The following is a 27,300-nucleotide window of genomic DNA, read 5'->3' as shown; positions in this document are numbered from 1 at the left end:
TACCTAACCCTCCTGATCTACCCCTCCAGGCAGTCACCCGCCCTCTTGCTCAGCCCTGTCTGCCTTTTGGTATCAGCCCTGCCTCCACTGGCCTCACTTCTGTCCGTCTGGAGGTGGTGGTGGTGGGGGGTGTGTGGCAGACATGGATTTGTGGAGGCTCGAGGGAGTAAAGCAGGAGAGGCTTAGGGATTATATGGGAAGGAGGGCAGGGGTGCATCATTTAGCAATCCCATCGGACCAGCTTCTTCGCTGACCCCTGGGAGATGCAGAAAACTGATAAGATGTGGACAGCACACAGAAACCTTACATAAGGCTTCATAGGCAGGAAAGGGGAGTCGAATCACTCTGGGGAGCCAGGAGCTAACCACCACAGTTTTACTTACAAGAATGGCTCTGCCTTCTTGCCTCAAAGTCATCTAGGCATACTCTATTCAAAAGTAGACCCTCCCAGATCCACTCTCTGATCCAATGGCAAGCTGCCTATTAGATTGGGAAGAGAGCAGGAGGCGCTGGTAGGCCCAGAACAGCGTGTGACAGCGAAAGCCAGAATTTTTAAAAAGCTGCAGTGAGAGGTGGCCTCCAGGGCTTTGTGCTGAAGGCCCGGGTTCAAATCCTGATTCTGCTGCCACCAGCAGGGTCACACGGGTCGTGCTGGGTCACCACTTGCACAAATCACTTGGCTTTTCTGAATCCACGTTTTCAGTGCGTGAGAAGGGGTTTGTGTGAGTTATGAGGTAAGTCATTAGGCATACGCCACGGCCCGCTAGGGACTCAAAAAAGCTATGGCAGCGGACGCAAAACCCAAAACCGGTTATTGTGAGCGCGAGCAGTGCCGCCTCATGACGGCATCAGACGTTCACAACAAGGAGGCCAAGTTGGCAGTCTACTTGAAAGGGAGGAAAGCAAATACTAAAAGTAAGCATTTTCTGAACAAGAGGTTCAAGGTGGCTAAAATCCCATTTTATCCTTAAATATGAAACTCCTCAGCAAATTAAAAAAAAACGAAGAAGCGTTTCCTAGTTTCCCCTTTCCTGGGACATATAATCCAAGGAATTCTACACACCCTCCTGGTCTGCAGGCCGAATGATGCTGTGGTCCAACAGGGAGCCCCTCTGCCAAGGAGACCACTCACTACCAAGGGGGGAAGCAGCCCTCTGGCACAATGGCTAAGCGCTTGGCTGCCAATCAAAGGGTGAGCAGGCAGCAGGTCCGAATGCAGCCAGTAGCTTTTTTGGAAAAAGACCTGCCTCCGTTAGGGCTACAGCCTGGGCTGGCCTCGGAGGCAGGTCTTCTGACACGTAAGGGGTCTCTCTCAATGCATCAGAAGAGACTCTGAGGGAACACCCCCACCCAAAAGGCCCACTGCTCTTTCCCCTTTACCTAGATCGGCGAATTATTAAGGGAAGCACCTGCATTGCTGTCGAAGGCCAGGGAGCAGTCGGTGATCCATTAGTCAGTAACTATTTACTGAGGGAGCTCTGGTGGCATAGTGGCTGTGCCTTGGGCTGCAAGGCCAGCAGGTGGAAACCAGCAGCCACCCCTTGGGAGAAAGACAGGGCTTTCTACTCCGGTAAAGAGTTAGTGTCCGGAACTGGAAATCCAGGGAATCCAGGGCGGATAAGCCCTACAGGACCAGTGTTGTGAGTGGCAATACTGGGAGGGTAGAGGGAAAGTGGGTAGGAAAGAGGGAACCGATTACAAGGAACTATATGTGACCTCCTCCCTGGGGGACGGACAACAGAAAAGTGGGTGAAGGGAGATGTCGGACAGGGCAAGATATGACAAAATAACAATTTATAAACTATCAAGGGCTCATGAGGGAGGGGGGAGCAGGAAGGGAGGGGAAAACTGAGGACCTAATGCTGGGGGCTTAAGTCGAGAGGAAATGTTTTGAGAATGATGAGGGCAATGAATGTACAAATGCGCTGTACACAACTGATGTGTGTATAGATTGTGATAAGAGTTGTATGAGCCCCTAATAAAATGATTAAAAAGAAAACAAAAAGAGTTAGTGTCCATCTTGGAAACCCCCAGGGGCAGGTCTACCTGCCCTGGAGGGTGGCTGTGAGCTGGCACGGTCTCAATGGTGCTGGGTTTGTTTCCTGAGAGCCTACTCTGTTAGGCACTAAAGATCCAGGCGTAAACAAAACACACTTAAGACAGAAGGAAGCCAGGAGTCTGAAGCCCTGGGGTCTGCTGAGCAGGCAGCCCAGGGACTACTAGTTTGCCTATTAATACAAACATTTCGCCTGAAAATGCTTTTCATCTCAAGCCTCCAGTCACGCACATCTGCGTGAAGAAGTAGAAGGCGGATTTGATGGCGTGGGAGACTGGGGAGAGCAGTCACGCAGCCCTTTGGTGACAGAGTGCAGCTGAGACCGGAGCGAATGCGGAGTGGCGCTTCAAATCCCCCTGGCCTGAGGTTGGTACAGAACTAAAGATTCAATTCCACCCTCTCGGGCACGGCTGCTTGGGGACACAGTGCTCCTCGTGTGCTGCCACTTCCCCCGCTCCCACCATCAGCCCCCTCCGCCTCACACAGGGAGTGTGCTCTGTGGGGGCAGGCCTGGTTCTGCTGTGTTACACGCTCCATCCTTAGAACAGCACCAGGCACATGGTGGGTGTTGAGTTTGGTGAGTGAGCGAGTGAATGGAGGGGGCACTCAGACCTAAACTCAGCGGTCCTCCTCTGGCCCTGGGAGTGGAACTGTACTCCGTGGGGCCTTTCAGAAGCGGATTGCCAGGCCTTTCTTCCAAGGCACCCGGGTAGACTCAAACCTCCATCCTTTCAGTGATCAGGGTGCATGTTCACCGCCTGTACCACCCAGGGGTGCCTCACTATCTTGGCGGCTATCAGTAACACCCAGTGATTCCTGAGGCGTCAGCTTCGACACGTTCTCCTTCCCCAGGGGAACTGCACTCCCCTCTTGCTTTAGATCAGTCGCCAACAACTCCACTCACGGCCGCTGCATTGATTCTGGCTCATGGCGACCTTACAGGACAGAGTAGAACTGGCCCTGTGGGTTTCTGAGACTAGCTCTCTACTTGAGTCAAGGCCCGTCTGGCTCCCAAGGTGAACAGCCCAACGTGGAACTCTGACACCACCAGGTCATTCTCTTATGCTTGGGGATCTGGGGGAGTAGGTTCTTCATCTATCCCTAGCTCCTGATGAGCGTAAGTCTGCCTCTCGTCAGACAACGTTCCAGTCTTCAGCTGGATGGTTCTTTATAAAACATAAACCAGATCACCACCTCCTGATCCTGTTTCCCCACACCTCCCTAACTTCTGGGGACGGTCACCAAGTCCCACGCAAATTGATGCCAGGAAGACTGTCCAGCCCAGCACTCTTCCCTGGCATCACACCAGCCCGCTGCAGTACCCGGCCTCTTGGTGGCTGAGTAATTGGATGAACTGAATTCCCACTGCAGCTGGAATGCACCCCATCGCTCGGTAGGTAGGGCTGGCTCTATAGGAGGGGAGATGATGAGGCAGGCAGATGAGCTTCTGTGCCCTGACAAGTTGAGGAGCCCCCTCTCTTCCAGTAGAACCTCCTAGGGTGAAATGTGAGCCCCTCTGCCCCCCGACTATTGGGTTATAGAGTCAGTCAGGGCTATTCAGCCAGGCTTGACACACAGCACTGCTCTGCCAGCTAGCAGGAGCCCGGGCATCCCAGAGGCACGTGCCCCCTTCAATTGCATGGTATAGGGACCATAGGAAGCCTGGGCCCTGTGGCAGGAGGATAGCGCAGGCTCCCAGCAGGTGTGTGAATGACACTGGCTTTTCTGCTTTGGGGGCAACTTGCTCTGTCACCACCTTCCTCCTAATCCAGCTGCTTTCTTCCGCAGCAGTGGCTCCCCACCCACCCTCTCTGAGCTGCTGCCCAGCACTGGGCCAGCCAACAGACCCTGACCCAAAGCTCCCAAAGAGCCAAGGTCCAGCCTGGGGGTGGCTGCCCATCCAATGGCAGGGGCCTGGGGATGCCTTTTGGAAGTGGGGGAGAGGAGACCGGCAGGGAGTAGCGCCTTCCTGCGTGCAAGGAGCAGAAGAGAGCAATTAGGTCTTAACAGCCACTTTGCATGAGAGAAGATAGATTTGTCCTTCTGATGTGTTGTTTCCATAGAAGCAGAGCTTAACCTTTCAAGTGAAGATTATAAAGCTGCCTAATTCATTTAAAATTAGGCTTCAAGCATATCAGTACTCACTACTCAAGGGTTGCTGGGAGACTTGCTACAGCCATTGATCTCCCTGCCAGCCAGGACCCGCAGTTTTCTGGGGCTCAAGACTCATTTGGCTAGCAATCGCGATGACTTACTTATATTTAAAGACAAACTCCATAAGGAGCTCTGGATTAATGCCACCAGGGCATTCATAAATACCTGCTAATTAAGGAATCGCCCTGACCGCTCCTCAGGAGGACTAGCACACAAGAAGACACGCGCTCAGTAAAAGTCATTTATTGTATTCTTCCGGCACGGGCATGAGGGGCACTTGGGCAGCGAGAGCACAACACAATGTTATACACCATTTCCACAACTAGCCTTTTTTTTAAAAGAACATAGTCATTTTAAAAAAATCTAAATATTTACACATTAGTAAAACATATATACAGATTGAGACCTTATCCATAGATATGGAATAACATTTTTCTTTTTGCTAAGAAGCCTATAAAAAGGGTTTCTGAACAGTAGTCACAGTAAGTAAACACAAATACAATTTCAATCGACAAAATCTGATTTCACCGTGCGGTGTTGTGACATGTGATTCTAATTGGTGGGTCCGTTGACGCATTTGAACGACCCCCTGCTCAAGTCCTGACAGATCTGAGTGGTGCCAGGCTGCGAGAGCAGTGGCTCTGAGGGTCCGGTCAGCCCGAGCGGAGCCCACAGTTCTGAGGTGAACGCGCCCACCTGCGCTAGCAACCCAGGCATCATCTCGGAATGGGGTGAAAGGTCACGCGTGAATCTTTTCTAGTCCCTTGAGAAAGGGTCCCTTCTGGGAGGCAGACGACACATTTCACAGCAGATTCTGCTGAAGACAGAAGCCCTGGTTGGCAGTACTGAAAGAGACTATGATGGACCAACGGGCTGGTTTCAGGAACAGGATTCGTTACTGGCCTGAAACTTACACGAACTCACTAAAAGGTGTGATGGCAACCACTCCTCTAAACCGTCCTGTCCCTTGAAAACAACGGACAGAGATACACGGAGATGAGATGCACCTGGCTAGCAGTTAGATTCATCCCAGGAGCTACATGCAAACCAGTTCTGTCATGTGGCAGGATGGCCTCTTCCACCATGGTCGGCCCTCCGTGGATCACTAATTGATCCCAGAGCTCCCCACCCAACTCTCAGTTTACATTGTCAGAGGCCACGGCTACAGAAGGGCTAACGGCTCTGGACACCCACTTGGACCACTTCCTCCACTGGGTCCTCATCTGCGAGGTGAGGGGCTGAACTCGAGGGTGCCAACCAGAGTGCTTCACTCCACAGTCCACAAGGTGACACAGAGAAGGTGGGAGTTGATACCCTAGCCACCTCGTGGGACTTGGTGGCACCTTCTAGTCCAAACGTCCTTCATGGCCATTGGCAGCCTTGGGGTCAAGTGCCAGAGATCCAAGGGAATCTCCCTTATCCAATCAGCAAGGTGTAAATGCAATGTTTCGAAACAAAATGGCCTTTTAAATTCACTCTCAAACTAGAGAGCCACGCGTGAAGGTAAATCCTCCTGTCACACCAATGCCCACATGGCAATATAACTTTCAAAGTTCAGAATTTGATGTATTGGTTTTATATTAAGTGGAGGGCCAAGGGACTGTAAAGCAAGTGGAGTACAGAGTATGCACTAAGTGCCCGTGGGGCTGGCCTGGGCCATGGAAACACACCGGCCAGCAGCTCCGGGAAGCCATCTGCTGCCCAGTCGTCAGGCATCAGGCAGAGCGAGAACTGATTGCTTTGAGCTCCGCACCTTGTAATTAGTTATTGTGTCACTGCGTGGACACAACCCAGGTTTACAAATAAGCGAAAGCTTTTTCTTTCCTAAGACTTCCTCTGGCATGCGCACTTACTCAGCCATAAGAGATTACGTTTGGGGATCGGACGGCGTTGTTTTCATCTAATAGATCAGAGCAAACCTGTCTCCCAAAACAAAATTTCTCATCTTTGAGATGGATGAAGGTCTAATTAATTTTGGCCTTCACAACGGCTCGCTCAGTATTGGGAAACACCACTCTCCTTAATACTGCACCTAAGCAATTTACAGGAAAATAAATATACTTCAAAACTTTATATATTCACATTGAGGTTATGAAGAAACACAGAGACATTATAATGGACAATGAGCTAATTGGATCATACACTGGACTTTTAAAAGGATAATAAATCAACTCTAAAAATGATTTTAAAATCTCATGCCAAATTGGAGGCTTGATTATCACATATTACTGAGAAAGTACAGTATACGAAAATGCTTCAAACATGAGGGGTAAACGTCACAGAACACCCACACTTTGCAGTGACCTGAAATGCTTCCGTGGCTCTTTGAGGAAATTCGAACGGAAGAGTTAGGGATGCTAATGAGCAGTGTCACTCAGAGACAAGTCTAGAGAGTGAAATCTGCTTCTGTGTCTTCCATGTTTTCGGTACTGGTGTCCAATACGTTGCCTACAACAGAGACAGAACAATGAAGTGGGAGAAACAGTTTCTCTGGCATCTACTTTTCTAGACCATGGTTAGAGATAAGCATTCTAGATGAGAGTGAAAAACTTATTGAGTTATCTGTGTTCCATATTTTAGCTACTGTTTTTTCCCCCAAACCTTCCAAAAACACTCGACCTCACTGCCATCGAGTCCACTCTGCCTCGTGGCCACACAACAAGGTGGACCTGCCCTGTGGTTTTCCGGGGAAAACCTCGTCTTTCCCTCGAGTAGCCGCTGGTGGCTTTGAACTGCTGCTCTTGTGGTTAGTTGCTAAACAAGCCATTTCAGGAATCATAAACTTGACTATTTTTACAGGAAAACCCATGACCAAATACCAGCGTATATTTGGGGGTTTTAAAAAAAACCATGGAAAAATGGAATCACAGTCCAGCAGATCTTTCCATGAGCTCCCCCCCTCCCTTCATGTGCAGAGTAAAACACAGCGTAGGGAAAGGCGGAACACAGCTGCACAGTCAAAACAGTGACGGTCTCCCGGTGCACCCTGAGCTTTCTGAAGCCCCCTCACATTGTTCAGGGACAGGAACGTTAAACAGAATAGGATTTGCCTGGGAAAGAGATTATCGTGTAGCTATTAAAATAATGCTAAGGAGAATTTATAATTAAATGGGGAAGAGCTTGTAAAGTTACAACCACAATGAAAAAAAACACCAAAAAACCCCAGGCAACAATTTCATACGTCTTTGACCTGTATTATATAAATAAACCAAGTAATTATAGAGTGAGATCAAGGGGAGAAAACATAAGAGTGGTTCTCAACCTTCCTAATGCTGCGACCCTTTCATACAGTTCCTCATGTGGTGGTGACCCCCCCCAACCATAAAATTATTGTCGTTGCTACTTCATCACTGTCATTTTGCTACTGTTACGAAGAGGAGCAACCCCTGTGAAAGGGTCGTTTGACCCCTCAAAGGGGTCGCGACCCACAGGTTGAGAATCACTGCAATATGGGTTGTCTCTGGGTGGAGGACTGAAATTTCTTAACACCTTTCTTTTCTTTTGTAAAATAGTATTTCATCTATTTCCCAGTGAAAGTTTATAGGACGCATTTGGTTCCCAAATGACAGGCTGTCTTCACTGTCAGTCTCATTAGTCACGTTTATCCCTACGTGTCCACATTCTCTTTTGGTTGTTCCCTTTCCATTACTCTAGTTTCCCTGCCCACTATCTTTTCATCTTTGCTTTTGAGCAACTTGGCTCTTGGTCTCCCGTAGCTGGTTTTTAGGAAGCGCCATGTCTTATGGGTGTTGTTAGGGGCAGTCAAGGCGGCTGACTCACAGTGACTTAGGACGAGCAGTTCAATGAAAACACTGCTCGGTCCTGCATAACCCTCACAACTGCTAGGTTTGAGCCCCCTGCGGGAGCAGCTCCCTAAGGGCCCTCTTCTTTTCACGGCTCCTCTGGTTGACCAAGCATGATGTCCTTCTCAGGGACTGGTCTCTCCTGATAGACAACATGTCTGAAGTGCAGGAGGCAGTCTCACCGTCCTGGCACCGGCGGGCAGTCTGGCTGTGCAGGGCCGTAGGTCTCAGCGCTATCTGCGCTGTGTGTGCCGCCGGGCACCTCTGTGCTCTACTCCTCCGGTCCGTCTGGGGTATGGGCTCTGTCTCGTAAACACACCCTGTTCCCAAGTTTCGCATTGTTTTTCTACATGAGCAGGGCACTCTCCCAGCGTCTCTCGCATGGCTTCTCCCTGCGGTACCAGTGACAAGGCCTTCTTCGTACACCACCGCCTAGCAACAGTGACGACTCCTGCGAGTTGTTCAAGAAAGTCTTACCTACTCATGGGGGTGAGGGAAACTCACATTCATTTCCTTTAAAACAAGTATCAGGAAAAGGGGAGGAAGGGGGAACCAATCACAATGATCGACACATGACATCCCCTCTCCCTCCAGGGGGATGAACAACAGAAACCGTGGGAGAAGAGAGACAGTGGTCATTGTAGGACATGAAAATAATGATAATTAATCATTTATTAAGGGGTCACAAAGGTGGGGGAACAGGGAAGGAGGGAAAAAAGAGGAGCTGATACCAAGGGCTCAATAGAAAGTAAATGTTTAGAAAATAACGATGGCAACATATGCACAAATATGCTTGATACAATTGCTGTATGGATTGTTATAAGAGCTGTAAGAGCCCCCAATAAAGTGATCTTTTAATAAAAGAAATAAATAAAAATATCAGAAAACTAAAAACTTAAAGCCAACCTTGGAACCATTACATTGGCTTTGACTTTATACAGGGTTTCAGAGGCGTTGTCAATTGTTATGGGAGTAGACAGCCTCAACTGTCTCCCCTGAAATGAAAAGAATCATTTGACTGACTGTGATCTTGCACGGGTCAATGTTGGTTCACAGAAAGCATGAAGAATTCACTTCTGATGCCTGTACCACCCAGAACACATTCACATTTGTGTGTGTGTGTGTGTGTGTGTGTAGAGACAGACCATAAAAAGATAATAAAACTCAAAACCACGCGAAACCAAACTCACAGCCACAGAGTCAATTCTGACCCCTTGACCCTATAGGACAGGGAACTGCCCCTTTGGGTTTTTGTGGCTATAAATTTGTAGGGCAGGACAGCCTCATCTTTCTCCCAAAGAGTAGCTGGTGGATGGACTACTGACCTTGTGGTTAACAACACAACACGTTTAACCCACTACATCACTAGGACTCTGAAGTGCATCATGATAAACGGTGAAAATATGGAAGTTGTCAAGGATTTTGTCGTCCACAGTCAATGCTCATGGGAGCAGCAGTGGAGAGATAAGTAACACGGTGTACTGGGTAAACATGATGCACAAGACCTGTCTAAAGTGGGGAAGAGCAAGGATGTTACTTTGAGGACTCAGTTACAACTGACCTAAGCCAGGGTATTTTCAATTTCCTCATATACATGTGACCTCTGCACATTGAATAAGACCGAAAAAGAATTGATGGATTTGAACTATGGTGTTGGTGAAGAATATTCAAAGTATCATGGACTGCCAAAATAACAGACAAATCTGTCTTGGAAAAAGTATACTCAGAATGCTCCTTAGAGGCAAGGATGGCAAGACTTTGTTTCAGGTACTTTGGCCACGTTGTCAGGGGGGTCCAGTCTCTGGAGAAGGACATCATGCTTGGTAAAGTAGAGGGACAGCGAAAGGTAGAAAGACCTTCGACAAGATGGACTGGCAAAGTCGCTATAACAACGGGCCCAACCCATTGTGAACCACTGGGCTCAAACCATAAGAACCATTGTGAACCACTGGGCTCAAACCATAAGAACCATTGTGAAGGTGGTGCAGGCCCGGGTGGTGTTTCATTTGTTGTACACAAGGGTGTATGCTGGAACCGGCTCGATAGCACCAAACAACGACAATTAAAGGCCTGGATAAACAGAAGGGTTTGAACTCGGCGATCTCTAGAGCTCCTTCTCACACTCAGGGTCCTTGAATTCATTCCTTTCTGGTCCATGAGGCGCCATCATCCGCGGCGCTCAAGTTTCTTACCCGCGACAGCCCTCTGCCTCCACCTCCCCCCAGGACCACGCAAAGAGGGATGGAGTTTTTTGGCTCCCAGTTGGGTTTCCTGTAGTGGCTGGGCGTGGCCAGGGAGCGGAACAAGGCCAACAGGAGCCCTGGCTCATCACAGGACGGCAGACTGGACATAAGCCCTGGAGAGCATCTTTCCAGTCTCTGAATTTATTAAGCGGAACCTTGCCAACCAAGAAAAGGAATCCCTTTCCCTAATGAGGATGTATAGTAAAAACCTGATCTAAGCAGGCTCTCTGGGGGGGAGCTGGGGCTCATCCCCGTTATTAATCTGGCCACCAGTCTCGAGCATGGGCCCTCAGCGTCACGGAGCCAAGCAGCGCTCCCGCGGCTGTGCTGGCTTGTGAGCCGGGCTCTAAGCTGCCCGGCCTGCACCTGGGCGCTCTGCCTTCCCTCCACCTCAGAGCATGTACCCCACCTGCCCACCCGACCTAGCTGAGTTCCTTACACATTCGTCTTTGCGGGAATGAATTAAGGCCTATTTGGAGGAGAAAGCACCGAGTGTAATTTTCCACCCAGAAGCTGATTTGGGGGTGGGGGCAGTGGTGCGTGTCCTGACAGCAGCTGGTTTGATAGATGGCTCACCATGCCCAGTGCCCGCTCCCCAGAATCTCGGGCTTGAACCAATGCAGAGGCAGGAGGCCAGGGTGGGCAGTAACGGAGTCAGTAAAGTCTCAGTGGATGCACTCCAGAGTACACAGGAAAGGCTCCAAGGGAATGCTGGGTCGGGGTCTGGTGGTAGCGTTCGGAAAGCGCCAACAATGCCAGGGCACCAGGCTTAGTCAATCGCTCGGTGAAAGCCCCGAGTCAGAATCGGCTCAATGGCAAGTCTTTGGTTGGTTGGTTTGCTTTGTACTGAGTGCCCGGATCTGGCTCCTCAGGAGTGCCCGCTTCTCAAAAGACCTTTATGTGTGCGAGGGAGGACAGGGAGAGCATGAATTTGATCACAAATCTGTGGTCCTGACTCTAAAAAGTGTTGCCACTTTCTGTTAACACATGTTTTTAATGTGCGAAGGTTCTGGTAGGTCGTGATACTAAGTTCTTAGGACTTGCTCTTCTGGGGGGTTTTATCGCTAGGAAGCAGCAAGAGGAAAATGTGGCTTTTCATGTTCCCTGTGAAAAGTATCTCTGTGCCTCGGACAAGGAGGGCCCGAGTCCTCTGTGGAAGCCGTTTGCTCAAGCGTCTGCCCCTCCAGGGTTAACAACTTTTCCAATGCAAATATGTCTTTCCAATGGTATTTTCCAGCAGGTGATGAAAATGTAAATGTGTTTTACCTGCTGGTGGTAGAGGAACGCCGTCCAGTCTTTCATCACAGTCAGCTACCTCTGCTGGTTACAAACATAAAACACAAATCTCATTAGTTGCGGGAAGCACATCCATTTTATGGAGCACAGGAAGACAATTTAAAGTCCCAGTACCCAGGTGAGTTCCCAGCCTTCTTTTCCCTTTCCTGCCTCCGCGGGCTCCCAGTGCAGTCTAGTATTGTTATTTAAATAAAGTCTTCTGATCACCCACTTGGTTTCACTTCCTTTTCATGGGCCTTAATAAAGCCGAGCCCAGTCTGTTCCAGGATGCCCTGGGAAGGGACGGAGGTCAGTGAACTCCGGTTGCCGGCCCCAGGATCCCCAGGATCGTTCTGGGGAAATCATTCAGACCCAAGAGCGGCCAGTCGAGCATCCACTCCGTCAGAAAGAAAATCAACAGGCAGAATAAAACGTTTTCCAGTCTTCCTTTCTGTTTTAGGATGCAAACTTTGGTCCATATGTCCTTGCGAGTCCACGTTCCAATGTCCTCGAGAGTTTTCAACAAATCCTTTAGTCACAGAAAATCTGCTACAGGTGTGCCCCCCACCCCTAAAAAAAAAAAAGGTTGACCACCTGTCTCCTGAGAACGGATTGGCTCTCTGGGTATCTACTGAGTCACAGGTCGAACACCTCATTACAGCCACCGGGATCATTTTGGTAGTGCTCCGTCACAGGGCCAGTGGTCCCCATGGGAAGTTTTCCTGCTCCACAGCCTTCCCTGCTGACTCGGCATGCGCCCAGGCAACTTAGCTGGGGAGACCAAGCCCTTTGCACCCAGGTGGAACGCCTCATTGGTGGAATGCTTCAGAAAAAGGACTCCTCGGAGCCTGCTTTCTATTGTTGCGTCCAACCATCAGGGGTTAGATCAGGCTAGAAAAAGCCGGAGAGTCCACCTGTAGTTCATCCGCGCCCATCTGGGGAGAACTCGTTAGCCCGTCTGCTGACCTGCTAAATTCACTGTACCGAATACAAGGTGAAGAGGGAATATTCCAAGACCACTGGGGCTGGGATCAACTACAAAGCCCTCTTCTTTGATGTTATACAAGACTATTTAGTAACACAAATATTTATGTCAAATGATAAGCTACATGGTATGCTTATCATTTTTTAATTGTTCATCAAATAATCAGGAAGGACATACGGAAATGTTTATAGTGTTTCTTGGTGGCTGAAAGGTTTACCGGTACTTAAAATTTTATTCTTTGGGTTTAAAAAAACACTATTTTATTTTAAAATGATGAGCATATATTTATCTTTATATAGGGACGATTCTACTTTCTTTTAACTGGTTTGAGTAAATCTGAGGCTTTCTACTCCTGCAAAGAGTTTAGTCTTGGGAAAACATAGGGGAAGTCCTTCTACCCTGTGCTACAGGTGGGAACAGGGCAGGGGTGAGTTTGAGATGAACTATATAATAACATTCTCCCAGTGCCTGAGGATGACCAAGTTCTTTACTACTACTGACAACTGCCACCACACACAATCGTGCTTATCGTCTGCAAAGTTCCTCGTCGGCATTATGTCCTTTAGCCCTCAGAAAGCCCCACAAATTAGGCCTGTCAGCCCCATTTTCACAAACGAGGAAACTGAAGCAACGAAAGGTCATCCAAGACTACAGCATTAGTGGCAGTGCCAAGGATTTGAATTGCGCTAACAATGCCTAAGCTCCTGCACTTACTTTTGACCACTTTGCCAGGCACTGGTTAAGGGCCACACAGGCATTAACTCAAACCGCCACAGAGTCAGCTCTGACTCCTGGGGACCCTACAGGGCAGAGAAAACTGCTCCAAGAGGGTTTCTGAGACTGGAGTAGAATGTTTCCTCTTTCTCCCAGGAAGTGGCTGGTAATTTTGAACCGTCAGGCTTCAGGTTAGCAGTCAACCATATAACCAGCCACACCACCAAGTTAACCTTTAAGCAAATCTGATGGGAGTTCATGATCCCATTTCACAGGTGAGAACGGAAGCTCACGGGGATTATGGGACGTGATTAGAAGCACTCCTTTAACGAGCTGGGGTGGAAGAGCCAGATCTACCAAGGCACTCATGAAGCCTTGGTATTGCCTTTAATGACTACACCAGTGGGTCAGAGGCCACACCCGGGCCTGGGATAGCTCTGATCTCCACAGTTCAAATGCTTGAATTGTTTATGATGAGTCAACTTTTTATAGCTTCCAATTTGAGTTCGTTTTGTAATGTTCTATACTTTACACACACACACACACACACACACACACACACACACACGCTTCTCCTCATTTTGTTAAAACTCAAATCAGTTTTGAGTATAATCTGATCTTTCCCTTTTTGATTCAGTTATATTCAGCTTTAAAAATCCAAACCAAACCAGGCTTGTGCGATTATGCACCTTAGGAAGAACAAAGCATGTGCGACTGGGAAATACATACAGATATCTGTATGTAAAGCAATGTGTGCTAGTGGCGTGAGCAGGGTCTGAGTCCCATGGAGGAAGATCACTTGTTATTTAAATGCAATCATAACATCTGTCTGGAACAACGAGCTCGCTCGCCAGCCTTCTTCCCTGGTGACTGTCAAGTTGTGAACTTTGGGAAAGATTGAGCAAGCCCAATAAACATTTAATAGCAGGCACGGCTTTCCTCTTAGATTTAACACAAATCAAAACCTGGCTTCAGCTCTGAGGAAATAATCAAATGAAAATGATAAAAATCCACACCAGGAAAGGAACCATTGCAGTTAAAGAGAGAGGAGATAATGATTACATGTGATGAGAGCCCCGAATGAATTTCTGTTTGGATTAAGAGAACAACCTTTCAGGGCTGGTGTGGGCTTTCCTTTTTCTACGGGCAGCGCAGGCATCCCCGAGTGGTTAGCTCATTAGCTTGCCCAGTCAGAGTCTGTACAGAATCCCAGGAAGTGAGCCAAATATGATAAATGAAGCCGACGCTGTGGAATATCTACGGTGCACTGTTTACATGATCATTTAGACGGAAAATAATCAAGACAAAATGCCGGCGAGAAAGCACTGTTATTGACCCAGGCCTCTCCATCCCGAGCAGCGCTAAGAAGGAAAAGCAAGTGGCTCTAGTCTCAATTTACTAGGGTCCCACATCTGTGCCACTTGAGGAGAATGGAGTGTGACAGCTTTTGACAACACTAGGAGACAAAATCCATTTGGCCGAGCACTGATGACACGCTGTCATTTAGGCCTGGTGTTGTCTGTGTGGCAGGGTTAGCTTTGTCTCACAGCGGCCTTCTGCTTCTAGGATGCAGACAGAGCCCGCTATTGACGCAGGTGAGAGTTGTCAGGGTGCCGATCACAAATATGTACGTAGATCACAGACACCCAGTGGTCATAAGGGAAAAGATTCCGTGTGAAATATTAGGATGATGGTAGCTCACGGCCAGACGGCGTTCTGAGCAGGGCAGATGATGTCACAGGGAGGGCAGGCGGGGGCCCGGGGGTGGGGTGGAGGGGAGAGCATGCAGCCTGGGCCCAGCCTGCACCAGCAGGCAGAGGAGCACGGACAGTGAGCATCTGTTACACGAGGCGCTGAGACCAATGTGGAGGTGGGTGAGAAGTATGTCGCTGGCCAGTGTCATATTTGTGGGAAAGAAAAGCTGGGGTGTAAAGGGATGTTCCCTCTGAGGGAGAGAACAAGCTACGAAGTACACAGTATAGAGAAGCCACCAACATATACATGTGATTTGAATGGTCATGTGACCATTCCTGAGACCAGCCTTCTCCACAGTCTCCAAACTTCGGAGGACTTCAAGAGTTTCCCCCACAACTCAAACTGTCGGGTCCTTTCAAATCCCAAATCAAACTCTCTGCCATCCAGTCAGTTCCAACTCACGCTGACCCTGCAGGGCAGAGGGGACGAGCCCTGTGGGCTTCTGAGACTGTCCTCAGGATGGGAGTAGAAAGCCTCATCTCTCTCCACTCTCGAGTGGCTGGCGGTTTCAAACTGCTGACCTGGAGGTTAACAGCCCAATGCGTAACTCGTTAGACACTTTCAGTAACTGTCCTCAGCTGGACACGTGCTCTAGAAGCCCATGCCGCCTCTTCTTTTCTCTGCAGCACTTACAGTAAAATGAGTCGCGTCCCTATTCTGGATTTATACAACACTTTCCCCTTAAGCTCCCAAGGAGTCCCAAGGTTGTTCCCGTTTCCCGGTTTATTCTCACCACGGAGGAGGAAGAAACCAGGCACTCTTGTTATTCGTCTGCGGATTTTGATTGGAGGGCCCAGGAACTCAGTTTCCTGGGGCTCGGTGGAGCCAGGAGTTTGGGACTGGCGGTTCGCTGGCAGGTTGGTGGTTGGAATCACCCATCATTCCACGGTGGCAATCTGTTTCCAGAGAGATTCTAGTTGAGAAAATTCCCTGGAGCAGTTCCAGCCTGTGACATAGGGAGTCTCCGTGGGTTGGAGACAACCAGGCCGACCTCCGGTCACTCAGAAGTTGGAAAGGGTAGGTGGTTCTTGTGGACATCTTTGCGTTTCCTTTCAGCTGGGCGTCAGCTGCCGCAGAGTTGGCCCCAGCTGACAGGGACTCCGTGTGGCCATCGATGGAGCGTGGCCCGTCATTTCCATCCTTTGGCCTTTCACGAGCCGATATTTGGGAAGTGGATCCACAGGCCTTTCCTGCTAGGTCTTGCTAGTCCGGACACCCCAGGGATGCTTGCTCAACTTCATGGCAACACGCAAACCCCTGGCGAGAGCTGCGTGGCAGCTGTGTGTGGGCAGGAAGCGGGCATTCTCTGCATGGCAGCAAGGAGCCTGCCACTGAGTCACCCCGCCCCCTTCCTTTGGCATGACTGAGTATGACAAGCTTAGATATCCTCATTGTAACAAATCTTAGGTCTCTCTCAATCCTGAATCATATATTGATTATCTTGGTGTTTTCCATTCAACAATTTCCCCTAAAAACCAACGGATAAAGGGCAGCTTTTACAAACTCACAAAGAAAACCTTTGATTCTCTGTTAACATTTCTAACCAGGAGTCAAGCAGCTCAAGGTGGAATTTAGACGCACCAGACTAACTTCCTATGACTAGCGCAGACACCACTCAGGCTTACTACGTGACATCTGCCTTGGGACATAAAACTGGGGAGGCACAATGCCCCACGCGAGGCCAGCACTGAACCAGGGCACTCACTGTGCAGTTACTGGGCTCTTGTCTTTCATACACCGCTGTTCCATTGTGCATCATGTGTTTTCCTTTCACCCCAATCCCTTCCTGACCCGAGGGACTACAGCCATAAAGGGGGGCCTTTTGTAATGTAACTCAAGGATGAGGCATGAGACTTTTAGTTGTAGGAGACATGCCAGCAGGATCTTCACAGTCTAAAGACACGGCGGTTTCCACACGCCGCCCCCTCCACCCCCGAGACATTGTCATCGGAGAAGAGAAGAAACTGGACAGAGGACAGGGGAAGTGGAGATGGGGAGCATAGAAGGCAATGAGCGAAAGGATCTGAGCAGGAGGGTGAAGGGGACATTCTGGGAAAACTATGTGAGTGGCCATAGGTATACCAAGGTCGTAAGGACCTTGCTTCTGAGGTCAGAGCTCATGGACAATGAACAGAAAAAACTCCAGATCAATCTACCACCACCCAGGCGATTGCAACTGCTCCCTGGGGTTTCTGAGACCATGACTCTTTATGGAAGCAGAAAGCCTCCTCTTGCTCCCTCCGAGTAACTGGTGGGTTCAAACTGCTAGCCTTATGGTTAGCAGCTAGACTAGAGCTTCAAGGCTGAGCTCCCCATCAGCAGAAGGCTATGGATGACAATGAAAACCCGACATCCATTGGCAGAGTCCCCATGGAGATAAAGCCGCCACTGAATTCCTTCTGCGCATTAACCAAGAATATAGATAACCTTGCCCTTGGACAGGGTGCATTGGAAAATGAATGACATATATCCGTCCCTCTCCAGGCAGCCCAGGAAGGGGCAGTCTCTCTTAGGGGCTTGCCTGGATGTGTCCTTAATGGACAATTCTAGGGGGTCTACAGTTGTGAGTCATGCCCTATCAGTCATGCCCTGACTGCCTTGGTCAGAAGGCCCTGGACCAATCTGGTAAGCTCTTCTATATGACAGAATGTACGAGTCCCCATCACGGGCCTGTTCCTGCTTCTGTAGTCCCACCTGCAACTGTGATGTACTGATCTGCCACCCATCAGGAATTTGTGATGGTTTCTTTTGTTGCATGCCTTATTTAACTGGCGTGCTGACTCTGAAACCTTTGACCCCAGTATGACCTCGTTAATGGCCCCCCTCATCCTGGTGATGTGTCTGTGCCATTGTGTTCTGCCTTTGTCCCTTTTAACTTAATACATGTTCTCCTTCAATCATATTTGTGATCGGGGTCTCTTTGGAACCCTATAACACAGTCCAGTGTGTAACCAACTACATCCCTAGGGTCCCCTTTGAACAGTTAGGTCACTCTCACCTCTGTCGCAGGGCTCTGGATGAAACAAGGGCTTGTGCCTCCAATAAGTCATGTGACTGTGACTAACTAAACGATATAAGATCCTTCTGTCTTGTTCCTTCCTTTCTTGAATTCTTGATTGATTCACCGACAAGTATCTCTTGAGTGTCTACATGATGCCAGGTAGACGCCTGGGAGAGAAACATGACGGAGATGCAATCCTTGTTCTTGAGGATCTCACAGCCCGGGCAAGGACACCACTGGGTAATTATTGTGGCAGAAGACCCAACGCAGGGCCCACCTTTGAAAGGTCCAGATGAAAGTAACTCTTGAGGTGCTTCCTGAAGAAGTCCCAAGGGTTTCCAGGCCAAGGGAAAAACACCAGCGTGTGAGAGCAGCATTGTTCAGGAACAGGGAGAGGCCAGTGCAAACGAGGGAGCAGGAGGCCATAGCAAGTGAGGAGACTGCTAAGGACGGTGGGGCTAGACCAGGCAAGATGCTGCGCGACTTATGGGAGGAAGAAGCAGTACATGAAAGAGCTTTCAATGTGGGGGCAATCGGAAGCCAACACAAGTATTTCATCTGTGAGCTGGTATGGATCAAACTAAGAAGATAATCAGAGGCACAGTGACTGGAGGCTAGGGCTCCAGCACAGACAGACAGACAGGCCAGGGCTACACACTGGGCAGCGCAGGGTAAGAACAGTGCCCAGAATGGGAACGAGACGAAGACACCGAGTCTGAGGGATGAACGTGGGAAAGAAACGATGACGGAGATCAAAGGCATCCTCAGGGAGCATGAGGTTAAAAATGACAAGAGAGAATGAAGTCGCTGACATCACACAGAGGGAGAGCAGAATTCAAGGGAGAGGTCAAATAGGATTACTGAGACAGACGAGATCTGATATCAGGAGGCAGATGGAGGGAAGAGCTACATCGGAGAGTGACATCAGAGTGGGCAAAAGGAAATGGACTGAAAAGTGAGCTGCAGATGGGGAAGGAGGAGGCCCTTCCCAATGCTTTGGGAAGAAACTTGACCAACAATGTTAGGAGACAGGAGATGGTAGTGACTTCAAGAAATGGCAGAAAGAAGAGAATTGGGTTGGTTGCTTTGGGGTTGCAAACGGAGGGAGCTTTGGTCCTGAGGGTCTATCGAGGGCTTTATGGATCAGTGCTGTCTTGGTGGCAGTACTTACTAGGGGGTAAAATGACTCTCAAGACAACCCCACATGACAGGTATTAGCCACAGAATAAACATGCAGAACTCACGCAACATGCATTTGGAAAGTGGATTACTGCAGGTGCAGTTCGTCAAAATTTAACACTGTAACCATTTGACCTCTCTTTTGATCCATTTTAAATTTGTTCTAGTTTTTTTTAAAAATATTTGTTGTTTTCTTTTCTATTGAGGTTTTTATCTGTTTTCCTTTGTTGTTCCTGTTAGTTGTTTTTGAAAACTGTTTTTCTGCCCATGAAATCCAGGAGAGGTCAGTCTAGACACTTGGCCCTTGTGTAGATGAGGGCACTGTCAGCCCGTACCAGGAGGGCCCCAAACACAGTTCCCGGGAGCCCTTAGGGTGACCCTGCACAGGGTGGCCAGCAGAAGACACGCTACACATGGAGAAAGTTCATATACAAAGGGTCTGCTTAGATACACAGTCTGTGTTTTGCACCCCTGCTCCAATAAGCCTCCATCATATCCCCGAATTGGTAACATTTCAGCATCTAAAGGTCCACCTCCCCTAATGCTTATCACACTCCAGCACAGACGGTTTTTGCCAGACTATGTGTCTTGGGTTTGATATGAAGCTTTATTTAAAACAATATCAAGGGGTCTGTGGCCTCCTGGAGAGGATTATTCCTACATGATGGGCGAAAACTGACCTCCAAAGGCCTCTTTCTTGTAAACTGGCCCACTCTCCCTCTGTGGGAAGTGAGACTTCAGATCACGAAATCAAACTGGCCACAATTCAACTGGCGATGGGTTGCTTGATGTTCACTATTCGAGCAGAATCATGCTAGACATCCCCAAGCCCCAATTTAAAAAGACATACATATTTGATTTGCAGTCCCTTCCCACCTGTTTTTTTATGACGTTTCTAGTATGAGGATTGATGAGGTTTTTTATGTAGTAAACTAGTTCTTCTACAAAGTCAGAGGGACCCAAACAAAACACAAAGAACTAACAAAAACGAAATCATGTACAAGACTGATAAAACCATACGTGAGATTAGCAATCATTTTTTTGTTTGTACAGTTAAAGAGTAACGGTCTGACATTGTGATTTTCTTAAGGAGAATTTCACCATTCATTTGAGTAAGACTTTAAAGGATGAAACCATACATGTTACGTAGTGCTCCTCCTTTAAAAGACAACTCCCCCGCCAACCCCCCAAAACCCCCCAAACAAAACCAAAAACCCCACAAAATACCCCCGAGCGCAGTATTGCAGGAGGAGCTTCAAAACTGTGGTGGGAAAAGTCCCCGATCTCCCCGTTCCATTTCCCTGTGAACTTTTTGAAGCCCCCTCTCCTTCCCAAAGTTGAAGAGTTCCATCCTGTGCTCTGCACGGTCTTGCAGCCAGTCCTACCTGAGCCTCTTTTTAATCTTCTTCGGGCCAGTTTAATTTGATCCTGTAGAATCTGCACCCAGTCTCTTGGGCCAGGCAGTTTGTCCACGTGGTGAGCAGTACAGTACTTCTCTGTGAAGACTGAAAGAAAGCATGAAATGCGGTTTAGTCTTGGGCAAGCCCAAGAGGCAGACCTCACCTAGGGCTGGCTCTCAAGAAAGGGGGTGGGGCGGGGAAGAACATTTCTACAAGACTTCACTTATGCAGAGTTCTACCACATTCCTTTGGCAAAAATGGAGATCCGCAGGGCGCTGGCTACAATGTGAAGTGCTTCCGTGTGAACCTGGCCCTACATAGTACCAATGAGCTAGCGTGGAAAAGTTCTGCTGCTCCACACGGTCACGTGTGGATTGCTTACAGGCAGAGAGGAAAACACGCTCATGACCTTGGGGTTTCATGATCTCATGATCTCACCAAATGTCTGGAAAATGTCACCTTTTGTTATTAACTCAAAATTGCCCACAAGAAAGATATTCCTGTGGCGATTCCTACTCATGCAATCAGCACTCATAGACGCGCCTCCTTTCCTTCTTCTCCAAAGAACTGTAGATGTCGGAGTCCTGAGAGTTCCCATTCTACTTTGAGCCAACCCCTCGCACCTGGTACCCATTCTGAGAAAAGGAGCTACAGCGCGGAGGTCCGCCAACGATCTTCTTAAAGCGCTCAGTGTGTGACGGTGCAAAGAGGCACCGCTGTTGACACGCTGCGCGCTCCGTCCCAGCACTTCTAACTGCAGTCTTTTCAACGGAAGCCCCGTAAGGTCGAGACCTAGCAGACACTCGTACCATCCTGCTTCCTCAGTATTTAAATTATCGGCGAAGTTAATGTTTTAAACGGTTTCTTTCCCAAGGAAATGCAAAGCAAAATAGTGCCAAGAGCAACGGCAGAACGAGAAGATTTCTAGTGAATGGACAATAAACATCTTACTAAAATGAGAAGAGTCATTACACCAAGTATGGCAGGACGGGCTCAGGGCCTACCCGGTATAAAGAGCTCATCCAAAGCCAAGAGCGACTTCGAAAGTCTCCATGGACAAATGGATAACATATATTTGGTTAAAAAAATTAATTGGGAAGCCACAAAACCTGCAAAATAATTTATATCTACTAAGTTAGAAAAAAACGGTTAAAAAGCTAAGACTGAGATAGTATTGATAAAATTGTGGGGACTTCTCACACTCAAACACAATTGGCAAAAACTGGCAAAATCCTTTTGGGAAAGAAGGTTTTAAAAAATCAGAAACCCAAACTCAATGCCATCGGATAGCTCCTGACTCAGAGCAACCCTGTGGGCAGAGCAGAACAGCCCCTGTGGGTTTCCACGGCTGTAAGTCTTGACGGGAGCAGCAAGCCTCATGTTTCTCCCATGGAGTGGCTGGTGGCTTTGAACTGCTGACCTTGTGGGATTAGTAGCCCGATGTGTAACCACTACACCACCAGGGGTCCTTTAATAAGATAGAGTGAGAGCCGTAAAATTGTTGTATTCTTAGACCTAGTGGTTTTTCTTCTAGAAATGGAGCTTAAGGAAATTATTTGAAAGAAGCAATGGACATTATCTCTAAAACCACACACACGTCAATAATCTCAATGTGCACAAGGGAATGGCAGCAGTGGAGGGGAGAGACAGAGGCAAGGGGAAGTCTCTGGGAAGCCATCACAGTGTCCACACAAGCTCCTGGGCACAGAGCTGGCAGCTTCGTGGTGAATCATGCTGAAGAAGGGGGCATTTCATGAGATGAAAGGTAGGCTGTATTAAGTTTGGTGAGGACCCTCGCTGAATTTGGGGTGGCGATAGCTAACAGATGTTTAACTACGGGGGCCTGGAGACAGGGGACGGAAGGGTCAGAGCTGACGGCTGTTTCACAGAGGAGATAAATCAATGAGGAAAAAGCTGCTGAGAGAATACAGAGTGAAAAAAGCATGGAATCGTGGGAACACCAGTGTTTAAAAGGAGGCAACTGTGGTGGAGGAGTCCCTGGAGGATACCAGGACTGACTGGAAGAGGGGCCTGATGGAGGCCGACGGGTGGTCCTTGTAGAGTACAGAAGAGAGCATCAGTCTGCGATGGAATGTCCACAGGTGACCCTCTCCAGAAGAGGGAAGGCGAGAAGAGTTTCACTTCCACTAAGGGAGTGAGCAGCAGAGTCGCTCTGTGTGAGACTGCTATGCAGGGGTCAGTCCTATGTGGCTGAAATGGAGCCAAGAAAGAGAAAAGAGGGCTGCTGGGGTCTGGGGAGACTAGGGCATGGTTTACAGGCATGGGGAAGCAGCCAGTCCCGCGGCAGAATACAGGGTGCAGAATAAAAGGAGTTGGCAGCGAAACCAGAGTTGGCAGAGTTCCGAGGTGATGGGCTCTGCCCAAAACAGGAGGCACACTAGTCTCTGAAGGCAGAGAGAAGGCAAGGGCGGGGGTAGACTTAGAAATGTAGTCGTCCCTCCTGAGACCTCCATGAACTTGGGAGATGAAGGCAAGTGCTTGAAGTAAGGGCAGGGGACTGGTGAAGGTACACCCAGAATGCCTGGGATTGTCAGAGGAGAAGAGGATAAGAAGCAGGCCGAAGACAAGCTCACATATGTGTGGGGACACTACGTACAAGGGTCCACTGGTCCTTCCCAGTACTTTGAAGCATCTATTTTGCTGGAGATGTTGGGCGGCAGGACTAGTCCGGGGTTAGGATTATTGTACCAGACATGTTTGGTGGAAGGACAGCAGTATAAATCACTTGAAGATACTGGTGAAGATGAAACCAGGAAGTACCTCAATTTCCCGACCGGATGCAAATCTGGGAATGGAACCAGAGGCAGGCTAAAAATCTTGGGAGAAATCTGTAGCGACCAGAGAATGGAGGTATCTATGGGGTTGTAAGCAGGTGTGGTGGGAGTGAGGGCAGGAGAGCCAGAAGCACAATTCCACGCAGGTAAGAATGGGTGATGGAGGCTCAGCACCTGAGCTGTTCTGTGCGAGAATGCTAAGCAGTGGTGAGTAACGTGCGGCTGAGATGGAGCGGAGGCAAGCATCACTGCAGATGAGGCCCAGGAAGTACGTGGGTGGGGAGTCAGGCGACTCTTTCATGGACAGTGTGGGCCTCCTCGATGGTAACAGCATCTGGGACCAAGAAGGTGGCGTGTCAGGGAGAACGTGGCAAAGCGATGATCAGAGCCTTGCCGGACATGCCCCAGCCCATCCCCACCTGAGCAGCGGAGGAGTGATGAGTGGGAAGCAGAACTAAGGACCGGGGAGACATCAGCCGAGCTCTGCAGGCCATGGAAACTCAAGCAGTGTCCACTTCAGAGAGCTGTGCAGAAAACTCTTCTGGGAAGAGGTGTGTTTTTAAGTCACCCATACTGGGGTCTTCACGTAGTTTATCTCCCTCCAAGCACGTGCTACAGTGCCTTAAGATCTCAATAAGCATCGATGAATAAACATCTTCCCATTGTTTCTAATGATTGCAAATATAATAGATCACAAATTTAGACTCATGGGGTAGGAGGGTGAGAAGGCCTAGGTGAATTAGCAGGAAGCCCTAATTAATAGCGTATTTAAAGGAACCCGGTTTTATTACAGTTAACTGCCCACAACATTATTTACTAATCAGAGATTTGCGGAAAAAAAAAAAAGGTTCTTAAGGCCCTGGTTTAATGAATAGACAAAAATATTTGTACTTAGCGCCTTTTTGGGGCATGTGAAAATGCATACTCCAAAATGAATCCACTTGTCTGATCAGGTAAACCGCCCCCCCCCCACTATATTGTTCACACAATTAATTTCCATAGCAACCACTCTTTTCTTAGATTGTGACTGCGTGCGTCCAAATTACCACACGTCAGAAATGAGTGGCTCCAAATTAAAGAAGTAGATGTGGACAGCGCTGACATCACCATGATTCTCGGCAGCCATCTGCGTGCCAGAGCCGTTGTTGAGGAGACAGAGGGAAGGGGACGGCTGTGGGGTGCTCCGCCCTCCCTTGAGGCCTCAGAGCAGGCCTTTCTCACTGAATGGGACCTGGAGGTCCAACACTTTGTCACTCACTAAAATGGTAACCATTCCTGGTTGTCGGGACAGCGATTATTATTATTTTGCTCTTTTCAGAGACAATGTATTTTGGTTTCTGTACTGACAAGTCAGGAAAACCTGTTTCCCCGGTCAGTGTCTGAGACCTTTGAAGGCACAGCAGTAGGCTTCTTGACAAATTCAGACACAAATATTTCCACCAGGCACATGACTGACATTCTACTGCAGTGAGTTACAGGCAAACTCAAAAGAGATTTTTAAGTAGAATTTACCTACTAACGACCAAATCCTATTCTCTCCATTGTATGCACAGAGGAGGCCTAAGCAAGGCTGAAAGATTGTCACTGTATTGATCTGGAAACACTCAGTATGCTAGGTGAAGAGGGGTATCGAGTAAGCAGAATATACTTTTGCTATCTGAATCTACAGCTAAAGGTCAAGCTATTATCCTGGTAACAGTTCTATTAGGAGTAATGATGTGAAAAGAGGTATACTGCATTAATGCACTGGGTCCCCACAATGTTAATAGTGGGTCATTAAGAATCACAGTAGAACCATTTGCATGCATCCTTAGATGTCCAACCTAAAAATAAATTTCCCTCCTTCCCTATTTCAATGTATTAAGGAGAAGTGAAGGCTAATTTTAAGCGAGTCTACACAATCTGAACAAGTGGAATAAGGCCAACGATTAAATGAAATAAAAATTAAAGCACCTACTTTGCCTCATATCACGTGAGATCCCAAGACACAAAGAAGGAACCCTGAAGCACGAGGCTGCTAACGGAGAGGAGGCTGGTGGTTCTAACCCACTAGCGGCTCTGGGGAGAAAACCGTGGCAGTCTGCTTCTGTCTTGGAAACCCTACGGGCCAGTTAGGTCCCTAGGAGTCAGGATCCACTCGATGGTAATGGGCGAAGGCACAAAAAGTAGTTAACTCCGCAGGGCAATGGGAAATTTTCAACTTGATCTGTACACAAGGAAAGACTTTTCCCAGGTGCTTGCGTTCATAAATAACGAATAAGCGCGTGGTGGCAGAGCAGATCCTTTGCAAGAAATGCAGCGTAGGCTCTAATCATCAAGGAACCGGTGGTGTGGCGAGTGTCTCAAGTTCAGAGCTGACGCAGAGAGAGCAGAGCAGACTGACTTGGGCCCCAAACAACCACATATTTACACAAACACGCCTGGAGGACTTCTCATTTGAATTTACCTAGCTACCTGTGCTGGCAAAAGTTAAAGAGGAAGTAATAGTAGCACACAGGCACTTTGAGCAGCAAAACAGAGCTTTCAGTTCACTAGAAAGCCCTGTATCTAGGATAGAACTCTGGCCAGCAGTAATAATCTAACTTTTGCTTCAATGATTTCTGGTCAAACAGTGTAAGTGGGAATCAAGCTTCCCATCACGTAGAACTGAAACCTTGCGCTCGTGAAGGGTTTGGGACAAAGGTCACAGAGGGACTTCTGCAGGGAGTTCTAGGTGATCAGTGAACCCACATGGGCTTTGCAAAGAGAGAAGAAGCCACGCTTGCTGACTGCCGACACCTTGTCAGGTGCTACTTGGAAGAGGAGGAGATGAGCGTGTCCCTGAAGACAGGCCTCTTTCTATTTCCTCTCATCTAAGGAGGTATTAAAATAATCTGTCTTTCTTCCACTCCTCTGATTTTTTTCCTTTAGTCTCTTAAAGTTATTATGTGAAATTTTCCAGGTACTAATAAGCAATTCGTCTACATCTCATTTGATCTTTGCAATAACCCAGTGAGGTACTGTATACACTCGTGTATAAGCTGAGTTTTTCAGCACATTTTTAATGCGGTTTGTGTGGTAAAATCAGGTGCCTTGGCTGATATGCGGGTTGGCTTATACTTGAGGATATGCGGTAAGTAGTGTAAGGCTCTATTAGGTGCTGTCGAGCCAATTTGGTCTCACAGTGACCCTACGTATAACAGAACCCAACAATGCCTGGTCCTGAGCGATCCTCACAACAGTCCCTTATGTCTGAAACCATCAATGCAGCCACTGTGTCAATCCATCTTGTCCAGGATTTTCATCATTTTTCCTACCCTTCTACTTTACCAAGCATGATGTCCTTCTCGAGGCACTGATCTCTCTTGACAGTATGTCCAAAACACAGGACACAAAGTCTCTCCATCTTGGCCTCTAAGGAACATTCTGGCTGTATTTCTTCCAAGAGAGTTATACTTGTTCTTTCAGCAGGCCATGGTCCCTTCAATATTCTTGACGGCACCAGGATTCAAATGCATCCATTCTTCTTCACTCTTCCTGATTCAAGGTCCAACTTCCACATGCATACAGGGCAACTGAAAATATCATGGATTGGGCCAGGCACACCTTAGTCCTCAAAGTTCCAGCCTTGCTTTTCAACACCTTCAAGACACCTTGTGCAGATTTATGAAATGCAATGTATCCTTTGATCTCTTGACTGCTGTTTCCTTGACAACGTCAGTCTTTTCTCCACTTATCATTAATTCACCTTTTGCTTTCTTAACACTGAATTGTAGTCCACACTGAAGGCTGCAATCCTTGCTATTCAACAGCAAGTCCTTCAAGTCCTCCTCACTTTCAGTACACAAGGTTGTGTCATCTACGTATCACAGGTGGTTAAGAAACCTTCCTCCAAGCCTGATGCCACACTCTTCTTCATATAATCCAACTTCTCTGATTATTTGCTCAGCATACAGGTTGA

At 48.3% G+C, this 27,300-nt stretch overlaps 1 protein-coding gene across 2 annotated transcripts in view; it reads right to left on the bottom strand.

Moving 5' to 3' along the window:
• Positions 1-4,437: 4,437 nt before the first annotated feature.
• Positions 4,438-27,300, bottom strand: part of BEND7 (BEN domain containing 7) — a 107,846-nt gene continuing 84,983 nt past the window's right edge. Inside the window, exons 6-8 of one of the 2 annotated variants that reach the window (XM_045285638.1) lie at positions 20,551-20,670; positions 11,523-11,576; positions 4,438-6,658 (exon numbers count right to left, since the gene is read on the bottom strand). In XM_045285638.1, the coding sequence (XP_045141573.1) occupies positions 6,597-6,658; positions 11,523-11,576; positions 20,551-20,670 (236 nt within the window). In that variant the 3' untranslated portion in view covers positions 4,438-6,596. The remainder of the gene's footprint in view (positions 6,659-11,522; positions 11,577-20,550; positions 20,671-27,300) is intronic. The other variant, XM_045285639.1, reaches the window with a different exon arrangement.

This window comes from Echinops telfairi, unplaced genomic scaffold, assembly GCF_000313985.2.
Source record: "Echinops telfairi isolate 266 unplaced genomic scaffold, ASM31398v2 ScPeMD7_7474;HRSCAF=8512, whole genome shotgun sequence".
Classification (NCBI taxonomy): Eukaryota; Metazoa; Chordata; class Mammalia; order Afrosoricida; family Tenrecidae; genus Echinops; species Echinops telfairi.
The sequence above is the reverse complement of the archived record's forward strand: the minus strand, read 5'-3'. Positions and strand labels throughout refer to the sequence as shown.